This window comes from Trachemys scripta, chromosome 11 (genome assembly GCF_013100865.1).
Source record: "Trachemys scripta elegans isolate TJP31775 chromosome 11, CAS_Tse_1.0, whole genome shotgun sequence".
Lineage (NCBI taxonomy): Eukaryota > Metazoa > Chordata > Testudines > Emydidae > Trachemys > Trachemys scripta.
In genome coordinates this window covers 48,696,584-48,714,380 of record NC_048308.1, presented here as the reverse complement: position 1 = coordinate 48,714,380, position 17,797 = coordinate 48,696,584, and the positions used below count along the sequence as shown (strand labels likewise).

At 38.7% G+C, this 17,797-nt stretch overlaps 1 protein-coding gene across 1 annotated transcript in view; it reads left to right on the top strand.

The window, feature by feature from the left end:
• The window catches only part of COL5A2 (collagen type V alpha 2 chain), a 174,027-nt gene extending 157,031 nt beyond the window's left edge, over positions 1–16,996 (top strand). Inside the window, exons 45-54 of the mRNA XM_034785175.1 lie at positions 159–212; positions 569–676; positions 817–870; positions 2,176–2,283; positions 4,858–4,911; positions 5,938–6,045; positions 7,638–7,929; positions 9,030–9,217; positions 12,250–12,489; positions 14,118–16,996. Of these exons, the coding sequence (XP_034641066.1) occupies positions 159–212; positions 569–676; positions 817–870; positions 2,176–2,283; positions 4,858–4,911; positions 5,938–6,045; positions 7,638–7,929; positions 9,030–9,217; positions 12,250–12,489; positions 14,118–14,264 (1,353 nt within the window). The 3' untranslated portion in view covers positions 14,265–16,996. The remainder of the gene's footprint in view (positions 1–158; positions 213–568; positions 677–816; positions 871–2,175; positions 2,284–4,857; positions 4,912–5,937; positions 6,046–7,637; positions 7,930–9,029; positions 9,218–12,249; positions 12,490–14,117) is intronic.
• Positions 16,997–17,797: the final 801 nt, after the last annotated feature.

The window sequence follows — 17,797 nt, the reverse complement described above, 5'->3', positions numbered from 1 at the left end:
AGTAACAGACTTGCTGTAATTATGGCCTAGAGTCATAGAAGTTAGAGCTGGGAAAGACCTGCTAGTTCCTAGTCCATCTTTGGGCAAATGTAACATTGTTCCCTGCAATTCACACAGTCAACTAAGCATAGTCCTATTTTTACCTTTCACACTTCTAGGGCCCTGCTGGTAATGATGGTACTCCTGGACGAGATGGAGCTGTTGGAGAACGTGTAAGAATATGTTATTAGTGTTAAGCCATTGCTGTAAATCTCCATTCTTTTCTGGGTCTGTGGCAGATTCTTTCCCTTGCATGTCTCCTAGGATTCCCCATACAGAGAGCTTGTGGTAAATCCACACTCCAGTCACAAACCAGGACTCTGATGGGCTGCAAGAGGACACAGATTTCAAAGCTGGGGAACCCTAGCTAAAACCGTCCTTCCCATGGGAGCTCACTCTTGAGAGCTGACAGCAAGAATATCCCAACTAATCGTAATCATTGTACTAAACCATAGAGATAGAAAAGTCTATTGATGTAGTCCGGTCCCATTTTTTAAATACATAGTAAGTAAATTGTGCTGATTTGTAGGGGGATCGTGGTGAACCTGGACCTGCCGGTTTACCAGGTGCGCAGGGTGGCCCAGGAACTCCAGGACCAGTTGGCCCTACAGGAGAAGCAGGGCAAAGAGGTGAACCAGTAAGTAGGGACTTTATTTCAGATTTGTTTACTAGTTTCATGTATGGCTGTATTATAATTTTGGACATATTCTATGAAAAGATGTGCTATAAAGGTATGCTGCATTGCTTCCCGTAACATGTCCCTGCATTTCTGTGCAGGGTTCGCGGGGTCCACTGGGTCCACCTGGTCGTGCTGGAAAACGAGGCTTGCCTGTAAGTTCTGTGCGATTGCTTTACTGTTGCCCAAACCAAATTACTTTTACATTAAAGTAATGCTACCAAAAGGGCAAGAAAAGCTAGATTTAGAAGCCTGAATAATGACTTGAGCTTTAGATAGCTGACTCCTAATGAATAGTGAACATTTTCTGAGTTATATAATCCTTTTAGATTCTCCAACTGGTTGACTATGACAGTGCATTGTCTGTAAAACATGACTGAACAGAGGTAACAAGAATCTTCAAAGTTTCTTTACTTGCATGATGCAACAGAGAGTGGCCAAGCAGCTGGTATTTGGACCTGAATTAGGTCTAGGGTTTGTGTTTCACAGTGTGAGGCCAAATCAGGATTTGGATTCAGGTTAGAATTTTATGATGCTGAAATATTGTGTGTTGTTTTCATGAGATTTCAGACTAAAATGGCAGAAATATTACAAAATCGGCTGTTCTCATGAAACACTCCCGAAATTCAAAGTGGGTTCAAATATGAGAATCCAGTTTTGACGTTTCTAATCAGAAGACATAGGTGAAGAAGGAAAAGCAGAGATTGTTTGACGTTTTCTAAAAGTTCACTCTGGTTTCAAGATGTAGATTGTTCAGTATCTAAAACTTACTGAAAATTATTATAAATTTCAAATCTGTTCTTAGGCTAGCATGAGATTTAAACTGGAAAATGTAATATTAAAAGTGTAAGCCAAAGAAATATTTTGAGTGATTTTAACCAATTTGAAAAGTTTAAAAATTTCATGATCTTGGAGTTAAATAATTATGGAACAAACTCGTTTGACCATCTGGAGTTCAAATATTGTAGTCCCTATCCAGGCAAAAATCCCATTGACGTTTCAAATGTAAGTTTACCTTAATAAAGACTGAAGGAGCCTTTGGGTACTTAGCTAGTTGTGAGAAGTGAAGACACTTTCCTTCCTGATACTGAAAAAAGAGGCCGATAGATACAAACATATGGAGATCATCTTTACTCATAACATTTCAGTCCTCTCCATAACAATGCTTCCCACTATCAAGCATGGAATGAATATTGTTATAAGTATATAATATTATATAATATCTTCACTATTCTTAGTACCAGTATTTTTGAATGTATGAAATAGATAGGTAAACAGTAAGGATTAATTTTAATGTAACCAACTCTATTTTATTTAGGTATGTGGCATTTTCTAATATGTAATCGCGGCCTGCTGCTTTCTGCCTTTAGAAGTGAACAGTGTCAGACATTAGTGTCCAGAGCAAAGTAAGGTTTGTTCTTAGTTTAGAATCCTCTATTTGACTGTTTTTGTATCTATAGGGTCCCCAAGGTCCTCGTGGTGACAAAGGTGACAATGGAGACCGAGGTGACAGGGGCCAGAAGGGTCATAGAGGTTTCACTGGTCTTCAAGGTCTTCCTGGTCCTCCTGTAAGTTGTTTTAGTTAATTAGCAAGAAAAGAAAAATATAACACATCTGTTAAGACTTTCATATTAAAAATGAACCAAAAGGGAAAATCTGCACAGTGTATTACAATAAATATGCTTTCCAGACAGCCGCTCTCTGGTACCCTGGCTCTCTGTAGTTTCCAATATATATATATTATACATTGCTAATATCAATGCAATAAATTGTCAAATTTACTTCTTGTTCCCCATTCATCAAGTAGATTTATGCAAATTATAACTTCATGTTAGTCAACCTGAGCAGTCTCCATGCTGCTGCTGCTGCTGTAAGCATCGGTGTTAATATTAAAGTTAGCATACCAACTACACTAGGGAGTGCACAAACATATAGAAAAACATGGTTCTCTTCCCCAAAGAACTTACCATTTAGGAACCAGTAACTTTTGTACACAACATAGAAATCTGTGTGGTCTCTGTTGATATTGGTAATTATAAATAATCTGTGATACTTGTTCCATGCACAGCCGATGCCACTGTATTTTTACTGCATTTGTTAGCAGGTCTGCTTTATCAAAATTATATAGCATGAACCAGCGTGCACCTGGCCCTGCATGTGTCAGAGGCTCAACTCTTAGTGTCCTTGTGCAGAGGCTGAGTGCAATCATAGTTCTTGTGATCAGTGAAGCAAAGCAAGCAAAGTGTTCAGCAGCTTAGATGTTGCGCACCCTCAGCTCCCCAAAATATTCCAACCCTCTCTGCCTCCTCAACAAAATTCCTTTGTCTTCTTTGTATTCACCTTGTTCTGTTAGTTGCAGTCAGTGGCTCTTGTTCTTCATCTCCAAGCATTCCTATTGAGTGTTTCTTCTAAGCTGATCCTGACCTTTCTTGTGTCCTCCTTCAGCGTCTTGAACCACCTTTTTCTGGGTCTTCCTCCTGGTCTTTATCCTGTCATTACTAGGGGCTTGTCTCCACTTAACGTGGATCGACATTGCGGCGATCAATCAACCGGGGGTCAATTTAGCGGGTCTAGTGAAGACCCACTAAATCGACCACCGATTGCTATCCCGTTGACACAGGAATGAGAAGCATAAGGTAAATCAACGGGAGAGTTTCTCCCATCAACCCAGCGCGATGTAGACACTGCAATAAGTTGACCTCCGGTTCGTCAACTCCAGCTACGTTATTCACGTAGCTGGAGTTGCGTAACTTAGGTTGACTTAGCCCTGTAGTGTAGATCTGCCCTAGATCTTGTACTCTCTGGCCAACATATCCCAGGTCTCATCATCTCAACAAACCTGTGGAGCAAAGAGCATAAACTACCCTGAAACTTAAAACTCTTCTAAAAGACACTTAAATACTACCGTGATTGGTAATATATAAAACAAATAGATTAGTTAGTTCAGGTAAAATAGATGTAAGTGGGCATTGAGATTGCTCAGCATCTCATGGGCTCAGGCAAAGGGAATGAGTATAAGATTCTTGGATTGCCAATGGCACTGAACACCAAAGAAAGGACAGATCCATGGATACCCCCATCCACCCACCCACCCAGGGTGCCCTGGCCCAGCGCCTGGGGGAGCACAGGAGCATATGCTGTGCTCTTTCAAATGGTATTGTAGTAGCTGTGCTCCTGCAGGAATTGTGCCTGTCTCATTTTCATCACCTGTATTGTAGCCAGTGACTGCAGAACCACTGTCCAGAAGTATGGGATGCTTAGTGAACCTTAAAAAAAATGTTTAGGTGCTCTTCTTGGCTGTTTTTAAATAAGCACACAGAAGTTCAGATGCTTCTCCACAACCTATTTGAACTCTTTAAGGTCTCTCTCATGCAAACTGCAGAGTAGAATTGAGGGGAGGGATAGCTCAGTGGTTTGAGCATTGGCCTGCTCAACCAGGCTTGTGAGCCCTATCCTTGAGGGGGCCACTTATGGATCTGGGGCAAAATCAGTACTTGGTCCTGCTAGTGAAGGCAGGGGGCTGGACTCAATGACCTTTCAGGGTCCCTTCCAGTTTTATGAGATAGGTATAGGTATATCTCCATAATAGAAGCCTGATAAGAACGATCTTTCTCATTAAACTTTGTTCAACTTTGCAGTACTTTTTAATTTCAGCTGCAGGGTGGTATTTATGCCCTGGTCCTAGCCAAAGGCAAAAGTAAAACAAGCAGGCAAAATAACCAAACTGAAACTTCTTCCCAATTCAGAATCACATCAGTTGGTTTTAGCTTTGGATAAAGATTCTGGCTGGTTCCTCTTTTCCTTTTATTGTTGTTATTAATATTGGACAATACCGAACTAAAGACTTTCTGTGCATGTAACCTCAGACATAATTTTGTGTATAGATTTGTACTAGTGTTAAAAACTTTACTTATCTTACTGATGACCATTGTTTTTGTGTCACCGTAGCAAAAGAGAATAATACATTGAGACTTAAAAGTGCACAATGATTGAGAACTCAGAGGGAAATTGTTACATATGTTTCCTGGGCACATCCTGGCTCATTTTGGCAATCAGAGCTTTATAGGTTTACACAATATTTCTTTAAAGATAATGTGATGCTCGATTTAAAATATAATAAAAATATCATTTTTTCTGCTTAGGGTCCCATTGGTGAACAAGGCAGTTCTGGGATTCCAGGTCCTTTTGGCCCTAGAGTGAGTACATTGTGTTATATATAAGAATATGGAAACAATCAAATTTCTGTTTACAGTTCACTGTTAGGCAGATGACGTTTGTTGATCTTAGCCTAAAATAACTCCATGTAATGGTTATCTTATTCTCTTTCACTCAAATAAATTCTATTGTTTAATAATTGATGTAGCAAAAGCTTTTACAGAAGTATACTGTGATATGGTGGTCCCTTCCTGGGCACCCTTTTGCGTCAGGCTATGGCATGACTGGTGTGCCTGCTTCAGTTTTCCCTTCAGAATCCCCAGTAACTCCATTCCAAGCTCTTTTGCCTCACTAATACCACTCCTTTGGTCCATTTATTACTAAAACACAGTCCACATAAGCCATAACAAAAGTCCCAAACCATAGTCCATCTCTCAAACCCCGTGCAGGTAGTCCTTCAAATCCCATATCCTGTTGCTATATCATATTGACATAGCACGTACCACGCTCCAGCTCCTTCTGTCACTCCTAGGCTCCTTGTTAGTCATCTTCTGTCTGGACAGCCACTGCACACCTCACAGCTGGAGCACAACTCCACTCTTCCTAGCAAGAACCCCCACAACCTCCCTGCTTGGTGATCATCCTCACCAGGGGAGCACTCCCATAGGCTCTCACACTCTTCCCTTGCGTCCAACCCTCCAACGTGGAGCCATCAGCAGGTAAGCCCCTGTGCTGGTCCCCTGCCTTCAGTCATTTCTGGCCCTTAGTTCTGGCTCTCCATCTTTAGAAGTCAGCAGGCATCTCCCTCTACTGTTCTCTTCAGCCCTCCTGCCTGGCTCTATGGCATAAGGCTGGGGAAATTCAGAAGTACCAGTATATGGTAAAATTCAGCTACCTTCTAAACTTCAGACAAAAAACAAGTTACTACTTTTAAATTTATTACTTTTCAAAAATCATGGGATTGCTTCAGGAGGAGATGTTGTTTATATTTAATATAAAAGGCATTTTAGTGATTGGCGAATGTGATTGTTATTAAAACCCATCTTTAATTCTCTAATTTTATTCAGGGCCCTCCAGGTCCAGTTGGTCCTTCAGGCAAAGATGGAAATCCTGGACCACATGGGCCACTGGGGCCTCCTGGTGTAAGAGGAAGTCTAGGAGAAGCAGGTCCTGAAGTAAGTTCATGGAAATTTGGGGAGATAAGCTGCCTTCTGGTATTATGATGTTAAAACTCATAGGAACACTCTATAAAATTGATCTTAGATTTATGAGTAATGCCTAATGACAGATCAGTGCTTCTTAACTACTTATAACTCCACAAATAATCTAGATGATAGGGTTTTAGCCATGACATTTGTGAACTGAAATATAATATGTTAGATGTTTCCATCAAAAGCTACTCTGGAAGTTAGAGAGAGAGAAGATGTGTGTGTTCGTTCTCTAGAATACACTTTCCAGTGAGCTATCCTGTCTAGTTCTGAATGACTCCAGAGATGGGACTTTCACCTCTTCCTTGGGGAGCCTGTTCTACACCCTCATAAATCTTAGAGAATTTCTCCTGATATTGACTGTAATTGAGTGCTTGCTCATGTCGATTACATTCTAGGTGTGTGAGTGCCCTCGTGCGTGGCCATTGGAGATTTTTGCCTTAGCAGTATATGTAGGATCAGCTGTGGCGCCCGTTTGAGTATCGTGCTTATGTGTCAGTATATCAGGTGCCACCGGCCCTACACCCTCTCAGTTCCTTCTTATCTCCTTCTTACCGCACATGGTGGTTAGTCGGAGCAGTTTTCCTCCATAGCAAGGGCTAGTGGTTTCGTCTCTTCTGACTTCGAGGCTTAGGGCCTTGTAAATAGTTGTTTAAAGTAGTTAGTGTTAAGTCGTTGTTAAGTGTAGTTAGGAGTTAGAAGTTAGAGTCCCAGCGGGGACTTCATCCCAGGCGGGGCATGCCCCGGTCTTCAGGGTTTAAGCCCTGTGCGGACTGTAACAGGTCTTAAGCCTGTAAGTGTCTTCCACAGCAGCTGCAGAGTTCAGAATTTTGAGTAGAGTTTTTATTATAGCTTGAATATAAAACAGATCAGATATGTAGTTGAGACAGTAAGGTGGGATATCTCAGACTATTATTTCTAGTTTTACTTTCTCTCAATACTTACCTCAGTTACAAATTCACAGAAACATATTAAGAAATACATTTCTTACCATAATTCCTAGACACAAAATGCATTAGATTGGTGGGCATGCTTCTTGTTGGACAATTGGAACATTAGTTTTGAACTCTGGTTAATTACTATTAAAGGGAGTTTTACAGCCAAATCTCGGTGTGCCTGTGGTGGTACCACAACATCAGATTTAGAATTAGAAGCCACAAAATTCAGATCCTAAAGCTCAAGACTCTTTATATCAAGGTTTTGGTTTGATGCATTGTAGAGTGCATTATTCATTGTTTAACACCAACAAAGGCCCATATTTAGTACAGTATCCCTATGTATGTGCTAAAACGCTTTCCTGAATTTGAGGCCAAAATGTTCAGCGCTGTACAAGACAAAGTTAGAGAGAGTCTAAGCCCTGAGATGTGTGGGCCTATCCTCTTATCTCTATCCTTAGAGGCAGGAGTCAGCTGTGAAATGTTGCTCTGGAACTTTTGCTCTGGAGGGTGATTGGAGCTGAGATTTGGCTAGGCTTGTCTTTTTAGTAACTATACTGTCCAATACCCCACTCTGTCTAATGAAAGGATCTTGTGTATTTCTATTACTACTTTTACTTTTAGGGTCCTCCAGGTGATCCTGGTCCCCCAGGTCCCCCAGGCCCTCCAGGTCACCTCACAGCTGCCATCGGTGACATTATGGGCCACTTTGATGACAGTATGGCAGATCCACTGCCAGAATTCACTGAAGATGAAGCAGCCCCTGATGACAACAATAAAACTGATCCAGGAGTCCATGCCACACTGAAGTCACTGAGTAGCCAAATTGAAACCATGCGCAGCCCTGATGGCTCCAAGAAACACCCAGCACGCACTTGTGATGATCTAAAGCTCTGTCATCCATCCAAGAAAAGTGGTGTGTATAAAATGCAACATTTAATAATGCAGTATCTGCACATGCTGCGTTGTCCAGGTGTATTGCCATTCTGTTCTTAGGATCTCTGGGAAAACATGCATGATATAGGTTGTTTTGGTAATAGGTGTAGTTCATACCAGGCCTTTTGAATTAAGGGGCTCAAAAACCTCTTGCAAAAATGTTGTTTATTCTTCAGTATTTTATTGCATAAGGCACTTGGATATTTCACTGGAGTGTCACCCCTGTAAATGTGATCACACTGGAGTACCACCCCTGTATGTATGATCACAGTGATAAGCTGGTACATTGCATGTTTGAGGCAATAATAATTAAGCATTGAAGCTAAATGCTGCTCTTGGATGCATAATACATTCAGTTGTTAAAATAACATGGGTGCTTTACCCAGCATGATTTTGTATACCTCATTGTTCTTTGAATAGTGTGTTGGAATTACTCTAAGTTACACTGGCTCCCAGCACCCCATAAGAATTGTCTGGCTAAGGATCAGCTAGGGAGAGGGCAACCCCAGCCTTTCCCCTTTTCCTGCAGCTGTGTCCCCTGTGCCAGGCTTGTGTGCTTTGTTCCATCAGAGTAGTGCCAAGGGGCTTTTTAATGGGCTTAAGCAGTGCTTAATTTGTGCCAGGACTTGCCAGGGCTGAGCCCCGGCACCTCTAGGCTTGGCATTTTATAGCCCTGGCACCTCTGAGCTTGTCATGTCAGTTATGAAAGTAAAAAAAAAATGGCTTGAGCCCCGGCACCTCTTTCATTACAAATTAAGAACTGGGCTTAAGCAAAATTCCGGATCTAACTACCCCCAATTTTAAAGTGCTTAAAATACGGATCCAACTATTGTGCTTGAACTTATCTCTGGAGTGTACATTAAAACAAGTAGAGGGTTGTTACATCATGCCCAATATAGTTACACAAGTTGTTTTTTGATAAGTTAAACTGGTTAGCCATTTGAGGCATCACAATAAAAGACATTAGGTAAATGTTGAGCTTGTGTTTTGTAATATCTAGAGAGAGTCCTAATTATAACTCCCTAATTAATTCAGGAATCTTACTAATATAACAGAGATTACATTTTTTGTGTTTTGTAGGAGAATATTGGATTGACCCTAACCAAGGTTGTGTTGAAGATGCTGTAAAAGTCCACTGCAATATGGAAACTGGAGAGACTTGTATTTCTGCAAACCCATCTAGCATACCACGCAAAACATGGTGGACTAGTAGATCATCGGACCGCAAGCCTGTATGGTATGGCCTTGATATGAACAGGGGATCACAGGTAACTAAGTATATTTAAATGGGATAAGAAAGGGGTGATAAAAAATTTTAAACATTGATTTTTTTAAAAATTAAGTAAGATATTTTTATTTAAATTAAATACAGATTTGTTTTAAAAAATAAAGCCATTTAAAATTAAATTTGAAATTGACAGCCTGTGTTAAAGCCCAAACTTCTTATAATCTATTAAAATAATGGTAAGTAGTATATATTTGCTGCCAAGTTTTAAAGGAATACCTGGAACCACAGTTTGTTGAAGCACTAAACCAGCTTTTGACAACAATAGCATCTCTGTAGATGCAGAGAGAATATTTTCTTTATTTAAGTTTATTCAACTATATCAGTTCAATAACTAATTCATTCAAAGTTAAGAAAATGATTGGGAGTGGAAAAAGCAGGAAAACTTGTTTTCCTCTTCCAATATATGAATTAAAAACTAGGTGTGAAAAGATGAGATCTACTAGTTTCAGATCTTGTTAGGACATAGTGATCAGAAACAATCAGTTTAATTCACTAACTGTAGATACTTCCTTTGGTTAATAAATCAGTTAGTTTTAAATACAAAACGTGTTTTGATTAACTTTTTGATAAACTTTTTTCTTATATATGTAGCACATTTAAGACCGTTTTTATTTAATAAAATGAAATAAAATTCTGTTTTTCTACATTTTAATTGAATTTGAATTTCCATCCAAATAGAGCTTGATATAAATCACAAGTGAAAAACCAATCAGCTAGTAAATAAATGCATCATTCACTATTTTCTAACATAATAAAAATGTAAAAATTAAGAATATTAATAAATGTAAGTTAAGCTACATACTTGCTTAAATAAATGTGTACAGATATAGTGTATTGTCGTAGTTAGCAAAAAGCAGCACCAACTCCAGTGTGAAGGCTATATTTAGTTGCAAATCAACATGTTTTAATGATTACCAGACAATGAAAATCAACTTGTCTTTAGGAAAATAACTAAAAAATACAAATGGAAAACATGAGAAAAATCAAATATTTAAATCAAAATTTCCCACTTGTTGATTTAAATTGCTTTTATTTAATTGAATCCGCCCTGTGAGAAGGCTCTTCTCCGGATTCTTTCTTTTTGTTATTGGATATTGCCTATTATTTTGAGCAGATCATGCCATGATAAGAACTTTATAATTCTAGTAGACAGACTGTCTGATATTTAAGTTGTTACTTACTTGATTCAAATATATTGTTTACTCTTCAAAAATATAAAACTTCCTTCTGTATCCCTAATTTAGTTCCCAAAAATCTGGGTTCACAAACAAAATGTTGGAATCAGAATGCCTAATCATGCAGTCCCTATGCAGACATAACTCCTGTTGATTATGTTTAATCACAGAATCCGTGACTTCCAAAGACCTTGGTGACTTCAAAAAGCGCTGCCTGGAAGCTGCAAGGTCCCCTGCCGGCTGTGGAGGCAGGGAGCTGGGGAGGTACCCCTGCAGCTCCCAGCCACCGGGGATGGCAGGGGGGAGCCCCACATCTCCCCGCACCACAGATGGCAGGGGGATCTGCCACTCATGGCTGCTGTGGGTGGCAAAGAGGACCCCCGCTGCAGGGAACCTGGTAGCAGGGGGGATCCCAGCAGCTCCCAGCCACGGCGGGCGGCAGGGAGAATCCCCAGAGCTCTGGGCCACTGTGGGAGGCAGGGGGGACCCCTGCAGCTTGGAGCTACCAGTGGAGGGGGACCCCGTAGCTTCCAGCTCCCCCACCCCAGCTGTCCAGGCTACCCATTCTGTCATGGGTATTTTTAGTAAAAGTCACAGACAGGTCACGGGCTTCCGTGAATTTTTCATTATTTCCTAAAAGTACCCATGACAAAAACTTAGCTTTAATTATGTTCACATAACATCACCATGCAAAATACCAGGCTTCCAGAATGAGCTTCAGAACTCTCACCCCCTGGGCTACTGAAGATCATGATGAAGGATTCCTGTGAAGGGCATTAAAGGCCATAGTTGCTTTGGGTGCTAGCATCTTACAGTAGATGTTTAGCATTTTACAGATTTGAGAATATTTAATCCATGATCTGATGCTGGAGGGGAGGTAGATTTCACCACCAAGAACAATTGGAAAAGAATATTTAATATTCTGACAACACCTTTAGGTCTGATAGGTACCCAGTACAACCTTCATAATATTCACTTGCAAACTCTAGAGACTGGTATTTGAAAAGAAATTCCCAGACTTGACTGATTATAGCTAGCATATGTTATAAGAAGACACTGCAGATAGAGAAGATTTTCCTCATTCTGTGTATACTATCTGGTTTGTGGAAAGTATACCTTTTCCAGCCAATATTAAATTACATTTTCTGCACTGCAGTCACTCAAACTATATGAATAAAATGAAAAATATATAGGAAGGGAAAAATGCAGAATATTAGCAAAATGTTGGCTGATTTTTGATTATTCACAGAGAAGAGTGCAAATAGCTAACAATGTTCTATAAAGGTCACAAGATATAAGCATTCTTTCTGCTCCAGTCTAAGTAATGTGTTCTGATAAAATCTGTAGTTAGATTAATAAATTCAAACTTCTTTGGTTACTATTGATATTACTGAATAAAATGTATGTAAAATAAGATCCTAAAATTCCAATAAAATAGTTACATTTTTAAAATGTTTTCTATGGTTGACATTTATTATATATATTTGGCTGCTCTAGTGAGCTATTACATTTAATATTAGAGGCATTGACCCTGCTTTGAATTTCTTCAGGTTGGACCTTTTGCCAATTTGGAATCCTGTTAACTTTGGTAGGGATCTATTGGGATGTGCATGTGGTTCTCAGTGCAGGATCGGGGCCGTAGCTAAAAAGGTGCTATGTGTTATGGCCAACATTTTCCAAAGTGGCCTCAGTTTCTGGGTGCCTAGCTTGTAGCAAATTACTAAAGAATTCTAATGATTTTTGGACTTGCTTGTCTGGAAACCATTAATATTACTGACATCCACAAACTTTATATGAATTCATGTAACCTGAGATAATCTATCTTGTATCTTTGCAGTTTGTCTATGGAGACAGTGAGTCACCAAATACAGCTGTAACCCAAATGACCTTCCTGCGCCTTCTGTCAAAGGAAGCCTCCCAGAATATCACATACCATTGTAAGAACAGTATAGGGTACATGGATGACCAGTCTAAGAACCTGAAGAAAGCTGTAATTCTTAAGGGTGCTAATGACCTGGAGATCAAAGCAGAAGGAAACAATCGATTTAGATATACTGTCCTTCAGGACAGCTGCTCTGTAAGTTCTAACTTTTCAAAACTGATTTCATCAAGTGTTATAGAGAAAAATGACTTTAATATTTCAGATCTTTCTCAAGTTGGAAAAAACCCACAGAATTGAACATTTCTAATGTAATAATACTAGAGAAATTCTTCCTGGGTGTCAGAATAATAGGATTTACAGGTGGAAAAGACATTTTGGTCCAGATTTTCAGAGCTGGATACACACAGTTGAACTCTGAACAATTTAGAGGAATTATTACTTGTTACTATTATTATTATTATTATACAAGGTCTCTGTCTCTTCTTCCCTCCTTTCACTCTCCATCCCCTTTTGCTACTGTGTGTGATCAGCCAAAGAATCCAGATAAGTCCAAAATCAAATGTTTCTGTGCCAAGTAAGTAGGACCGTAGATACTGTGTACAGTTGCTAATCCTTTGGTACCTCTACTTAGATTGAATTGGAAAGGAGGGATTTTCTAGAGAGAAAGTCTACAGTGTAAATAAGAAACAGTTTAGATCATAGAAATGTAGGGCTGGAAGGTTCTGAGATTGCTTAATCTGGTTACTTAATAGCATAAGAGGAATTTAATCAGGCCCTGCCAATTTATCTAAATATTATTTAACCTGTTCTTTCCCTATTTTGGTATGCATTCATTTCCCCCCATTGTTAATAGTAATTGTGTTGAGTATCTGGTCTTTTTAATGAAGACTGAAGCAAAATAGGCATTAAACACCTCAGTCTTTAGATGTAATTAATCATTAGCTCTCCTTTCCCACTAAATAGCAGACCTACACTTTCCTTTGTCTTTCTCTTGCTCCTAATGTATTTAAAGAAACTTGTCTTATGACCTTTTGGTGCTTGTGCTTTTTTTTTTTTTTTACTCCTTAGCAATTTGTCCATGGTTCCATTTTTCATAGGATTTCTGTTTGATTTTCAGATGGAGCTGTATTAGCCTCTTACTAGTCTTTCCATCTTTTCTTCTCATTAGCTTAGTTTACACTTGTGCCTTTAATCTTGTCTCCTTGAGAAACTACCAGCTCTCCTGAACGCCTTTTTTCCCTTAGATTTTCTTCCTATGGGACCTTACTTACCAGTTTCTGTGTTTGTTAAGGTTTGCATTTTTGAACTCCATTGTCCTTATTCTGCTGCTCTCGTTTCTTCGTTTCTTTAGAATCATATTTGTGCTGCTCTAAATTTCCTCCTGCACCATACCATTTTCAGCCTACGTGCCCAAATCCTGGAATTCTGTATAATTTTTTGAAATGTAAAATGAGTTTTTATTTTGGAATGAATGAGAATACGCCCCCACCATCTCCAACTTTACTTTCTGCTTGTTTCTTCACAGAAGTTTAGCCCAGTGTTTATTATATGTAGCAGTACAGTATTAATACATCAAAAAGAAATTTGTTTTACTTTCAAAATTAATCTAATTTTATGGCAGCAATATTGCTATTTGAGATTCAAGACTGAAGCTGATGACTCAAATGGGCAAGCATTTTTTTTTTTATGAAAAAGCTTTAGTAAGCAATGTGCGGTACAAGAGGACATGCACTGTGCAGTAGAGGTACAGTAGGGTCCATCTGGACTGTCTAATAGTATTGTTGGCTTCTGCTGGCATAACATTTCCCTCACTTGTTTTTCAGAAACGTAATGGGAACATTGGCAAGACTGTCTTTGAATACAGAACACAGAATGTGGCACGCTTACCTATCATAGATATCGCCCCAGTGGACATTGGTAATACAGACCAGGAATTTGGCATTGAGATTGGGCCGGTTTGTTTTGTGTAAAAGAAAGAGGAAAATATTAACATACCACCACCACCAACAACTAAACACAAGAACTTGGACTGATGGAAGTTAATCCTGAGACTCTTGAAGTAATGGCTGATATTGCATCAGCATTGTACATACAGTTCTTTTTAAATGCCTGGCCTCCTTCAGAATATTTATTTTACTTACAAACCTTCAGTTTTAAATGATCTAAACCAACTTTTCAGTGCAGCAGTACAATTTTAAAAGGACCAATGATTACCCTTTCAAAAAATCTGAATGATAATTGTAGGGCTTTTTTGCTCACCTTCTTTGAGTGTAATTCAAAATTTATAGGTATGCTATACAGATAGTTTAAAAGTGGAGCTTTGTAAAACTCAAAAGGAATACTTCTTTTGCTTGGATGCAGATTGAATAGCAGAAAGTAGAGCACTTTTGTGAATTCTGGATTATAATATTTGCAACCAAATATGCTTTTCCCCCAGCATGTTTAAATGAAACCTATGTTTTTCTTTCCCTGGCCAGTCACAAAAAAAAAAATTTCATTAATCAAATAACGCTTTTTAAGTGAGGTCATCTTACTTGGCATTGTCCTTAGTGAAATGCTTAACTATTCTATGTAAATGTAACAGTCTACACAGAAGTGGATGGCCTTATATTTTATGAGACCTAGAAGAAATCTCTTCAGCATCATAAACTTTTATGAAATAAGAAAATTCAGGGGTAAATCTTTGAGTAGGTCTACATTTGAATTTTAAGGGTCTGTCCTTCTCCCTCCTGACAATGTACGTACATAATCACGCTTTCACTTGGAGGAGTATGTACCCTTAAATATGTCTAAAACCCAATATCCAATTGATTTATTTTAGTACTTGCATAATCTAATAAGCCATTACATATAAAATTTTATAGACAATGTCATAAGTTTGTTGTCAGCTTATGTGTGTCATCAGTCATTCACATGTGTACCAGACCAAGGGTTCAGAGACTCACTGTTGCAGAGATGACTTTTTAGTCGACAACCAGTCATGCATCACCAGTAATTTTGACCTATCGGCCCTGAATTGTCAGGGCAAATAATGATCCACCATTTCTTAGCATGAGCTACCTCATCTCTAAAAGCTGGGATGCATTTAATATTCTTGTTTTTATTTTAGATACTAAAAGGTGCTATATGCTTCTGTTATTATTCCAAGTATGGAGATAGGCAGGGCAAAAATAATAATTTTTTTAAGTAATGGTGCTAAAATGACTTCTGTAAAAGCCTGACAAAATAAAGATACTTACCACCAACATAGTTTTGAAGAGTAAAGCTGTTAGATTTCCAGTGTTTGAAAGAACAGTGTTACAGTGCATTTTATCTGTTGGTCATACACTATATGGAATGTTTTGTAATACCAACATGTTTTATTACCTGCAACGTGTGGGTACAAACATAATTCGAGGGTTTTTTTCTGTTTCTTTATTGCATTTGTGCTCTCCAATGTTTTGTTTGTCTCTTTAAATAAAAAAATAAACAGCTGAGGCTATCCCAAAAGAAAAGCCATGCACATAGCTTTATTCATGTATCTTTGCAAAGCATTTAATTAAATACATGCTTCTTGTTATGTCAGTGGTTTCCTTTTTGTAGAATTCCTTCCAACATATCCCATATCAGTTCATTGCTGGGGAAAAACAGAATTTTATAATTTTTATTGCTGTTTAAATGATTTATATGTTTGTAAAATGTGCACCTAAAATATTTTATATATTGGATTATAATGGAAATTTTGAGTGATATCCTTTTTTGTTGCACATCTCACAAGGTAGAAGTTAAATTGCACCAAATTATCATCACCTATCCTACTAAAGATGCCCAGCTAATACTCTTTGGAACTCCAGGATGTCAGAATTTTTATTCATAACTGAATAAAATATGATTATTAAATCAGTATGTCAGTTTAAATAATCTCTGATGTTATAAAATGTAATTTATAGACCATTTCCAAAGTTATATTTGCAATGATCAAGATAATCAAAAATTAATGTTCAAATCAGTCATTCCTAAATTGTAATAGTTCTAGCACTGTAAATTTTAAGTTTGTATGTGTGCACCTGTATGCAATAGATATACACAGGAAACCCCAAGAGTGTTCAGAGGTTCACATTGTGCCTAAATGACAAAGGCTCAGTTCTGCGATTTTCACTAGGGCAAAACTCTTATTAAAATTTGGTTAAAGTCTACAGGATAGGCTCCTTCAGAGCTGATGGGCAATCTAATCATGGCTGAATGACTGTGGTGAACAGGGGTTAGTACATAATACTTTATCACAAATTTAGATATTGCTAATTGGTAGTAGTGTGTCATATGGTATTGTCCTGGGGTTTATTCAGTGGCATAAAATAAGGAGAAAGTAAACTAAGGATGAATCTTTTACTCTGTTTCAAGATTTAAAATACTTTTAGTCTCTGACCTTCATCCGCTGGGATAACATAATCCAGAAATAGTACACTTGTGCTTTAGATTAGATGGATTTTAGGTATATAGGGTGCATTATGACTCCCAGTGTCATAGCAAAAAGTAGTTAGCCATTCCACCTTGAATGGTCTCTTATAATATGTGCTAACTACTAATGCTAGACAATCTGTTCTACCTTGCATTTTCCTGTGACGCTGGAAGTACCTTTCCCAGACCTGAAGAAGAGCTCTGTGTGACTCAGAAGCTTGTCCAAACTTTATTAGAAGTTGGTCCAATAAAAGATATTACCTTACCCACCTTGTCTCTTGTTTTCCAAATGCCCACCTGCTACCACCTATTGATCCCAATGGGGGTGAAGCCAGGTTTCCCTTAGCAAGAGGTGATGGTAAAATGTTATATGGCAATGCACACTTTAGATATCTCCATCCCATAATGATGTGAGGAACAGACAAGTGAAAAACTCTAGTGTGTCTTCAGAAATCAGTTTAATCTAATCTGGAACTTCAAATACTATTATGCACTGATCATAAGTGTATGCCTATTGCATGGTATCACTATAGGGAGGAGTAATGGTTGTTTGGCTGCCTTAACTTGCATTTCTATATATTTGCATGTTTGGAGTCTTTTTAAATTTAAGCTAACCTGAATTTTCTGGGTTTCTAATGCTTGTTCTTGGGTTAACTACAGCAATCCTGTAATGCTTTTACCCTTATGTTACTGACATGCACTCTCAACCTTAACATCAGTTCAGTGTAGTTTTATATCTGGGAAGATATATACACAATTAAACATATATAAATATAAGGCTGCTAATATATGTAGGCCCAGCCTGTGCCTCTCTCCTCCCCCTCCCACCCCCCCGGCATGGGGCTCTGCACAAGTACAAGGGTCTGGATCCAACTGCAGAATCAGAGTCCATCCAAGTAACCCTTGCACTCTGCCAGGGTATGGAGCTTGAGAAGACAAGCTTTGCAACCACAAACCACTGACCTCGCTCTCTGCCAGGACCTGGGGCTCTGAGAGGGTGAGCTGTGCTTTGCAGTCACAAGTTTCCAATCCTTGCAGTCTGCCAAGGCAGGGGCTGAGAGTCAGA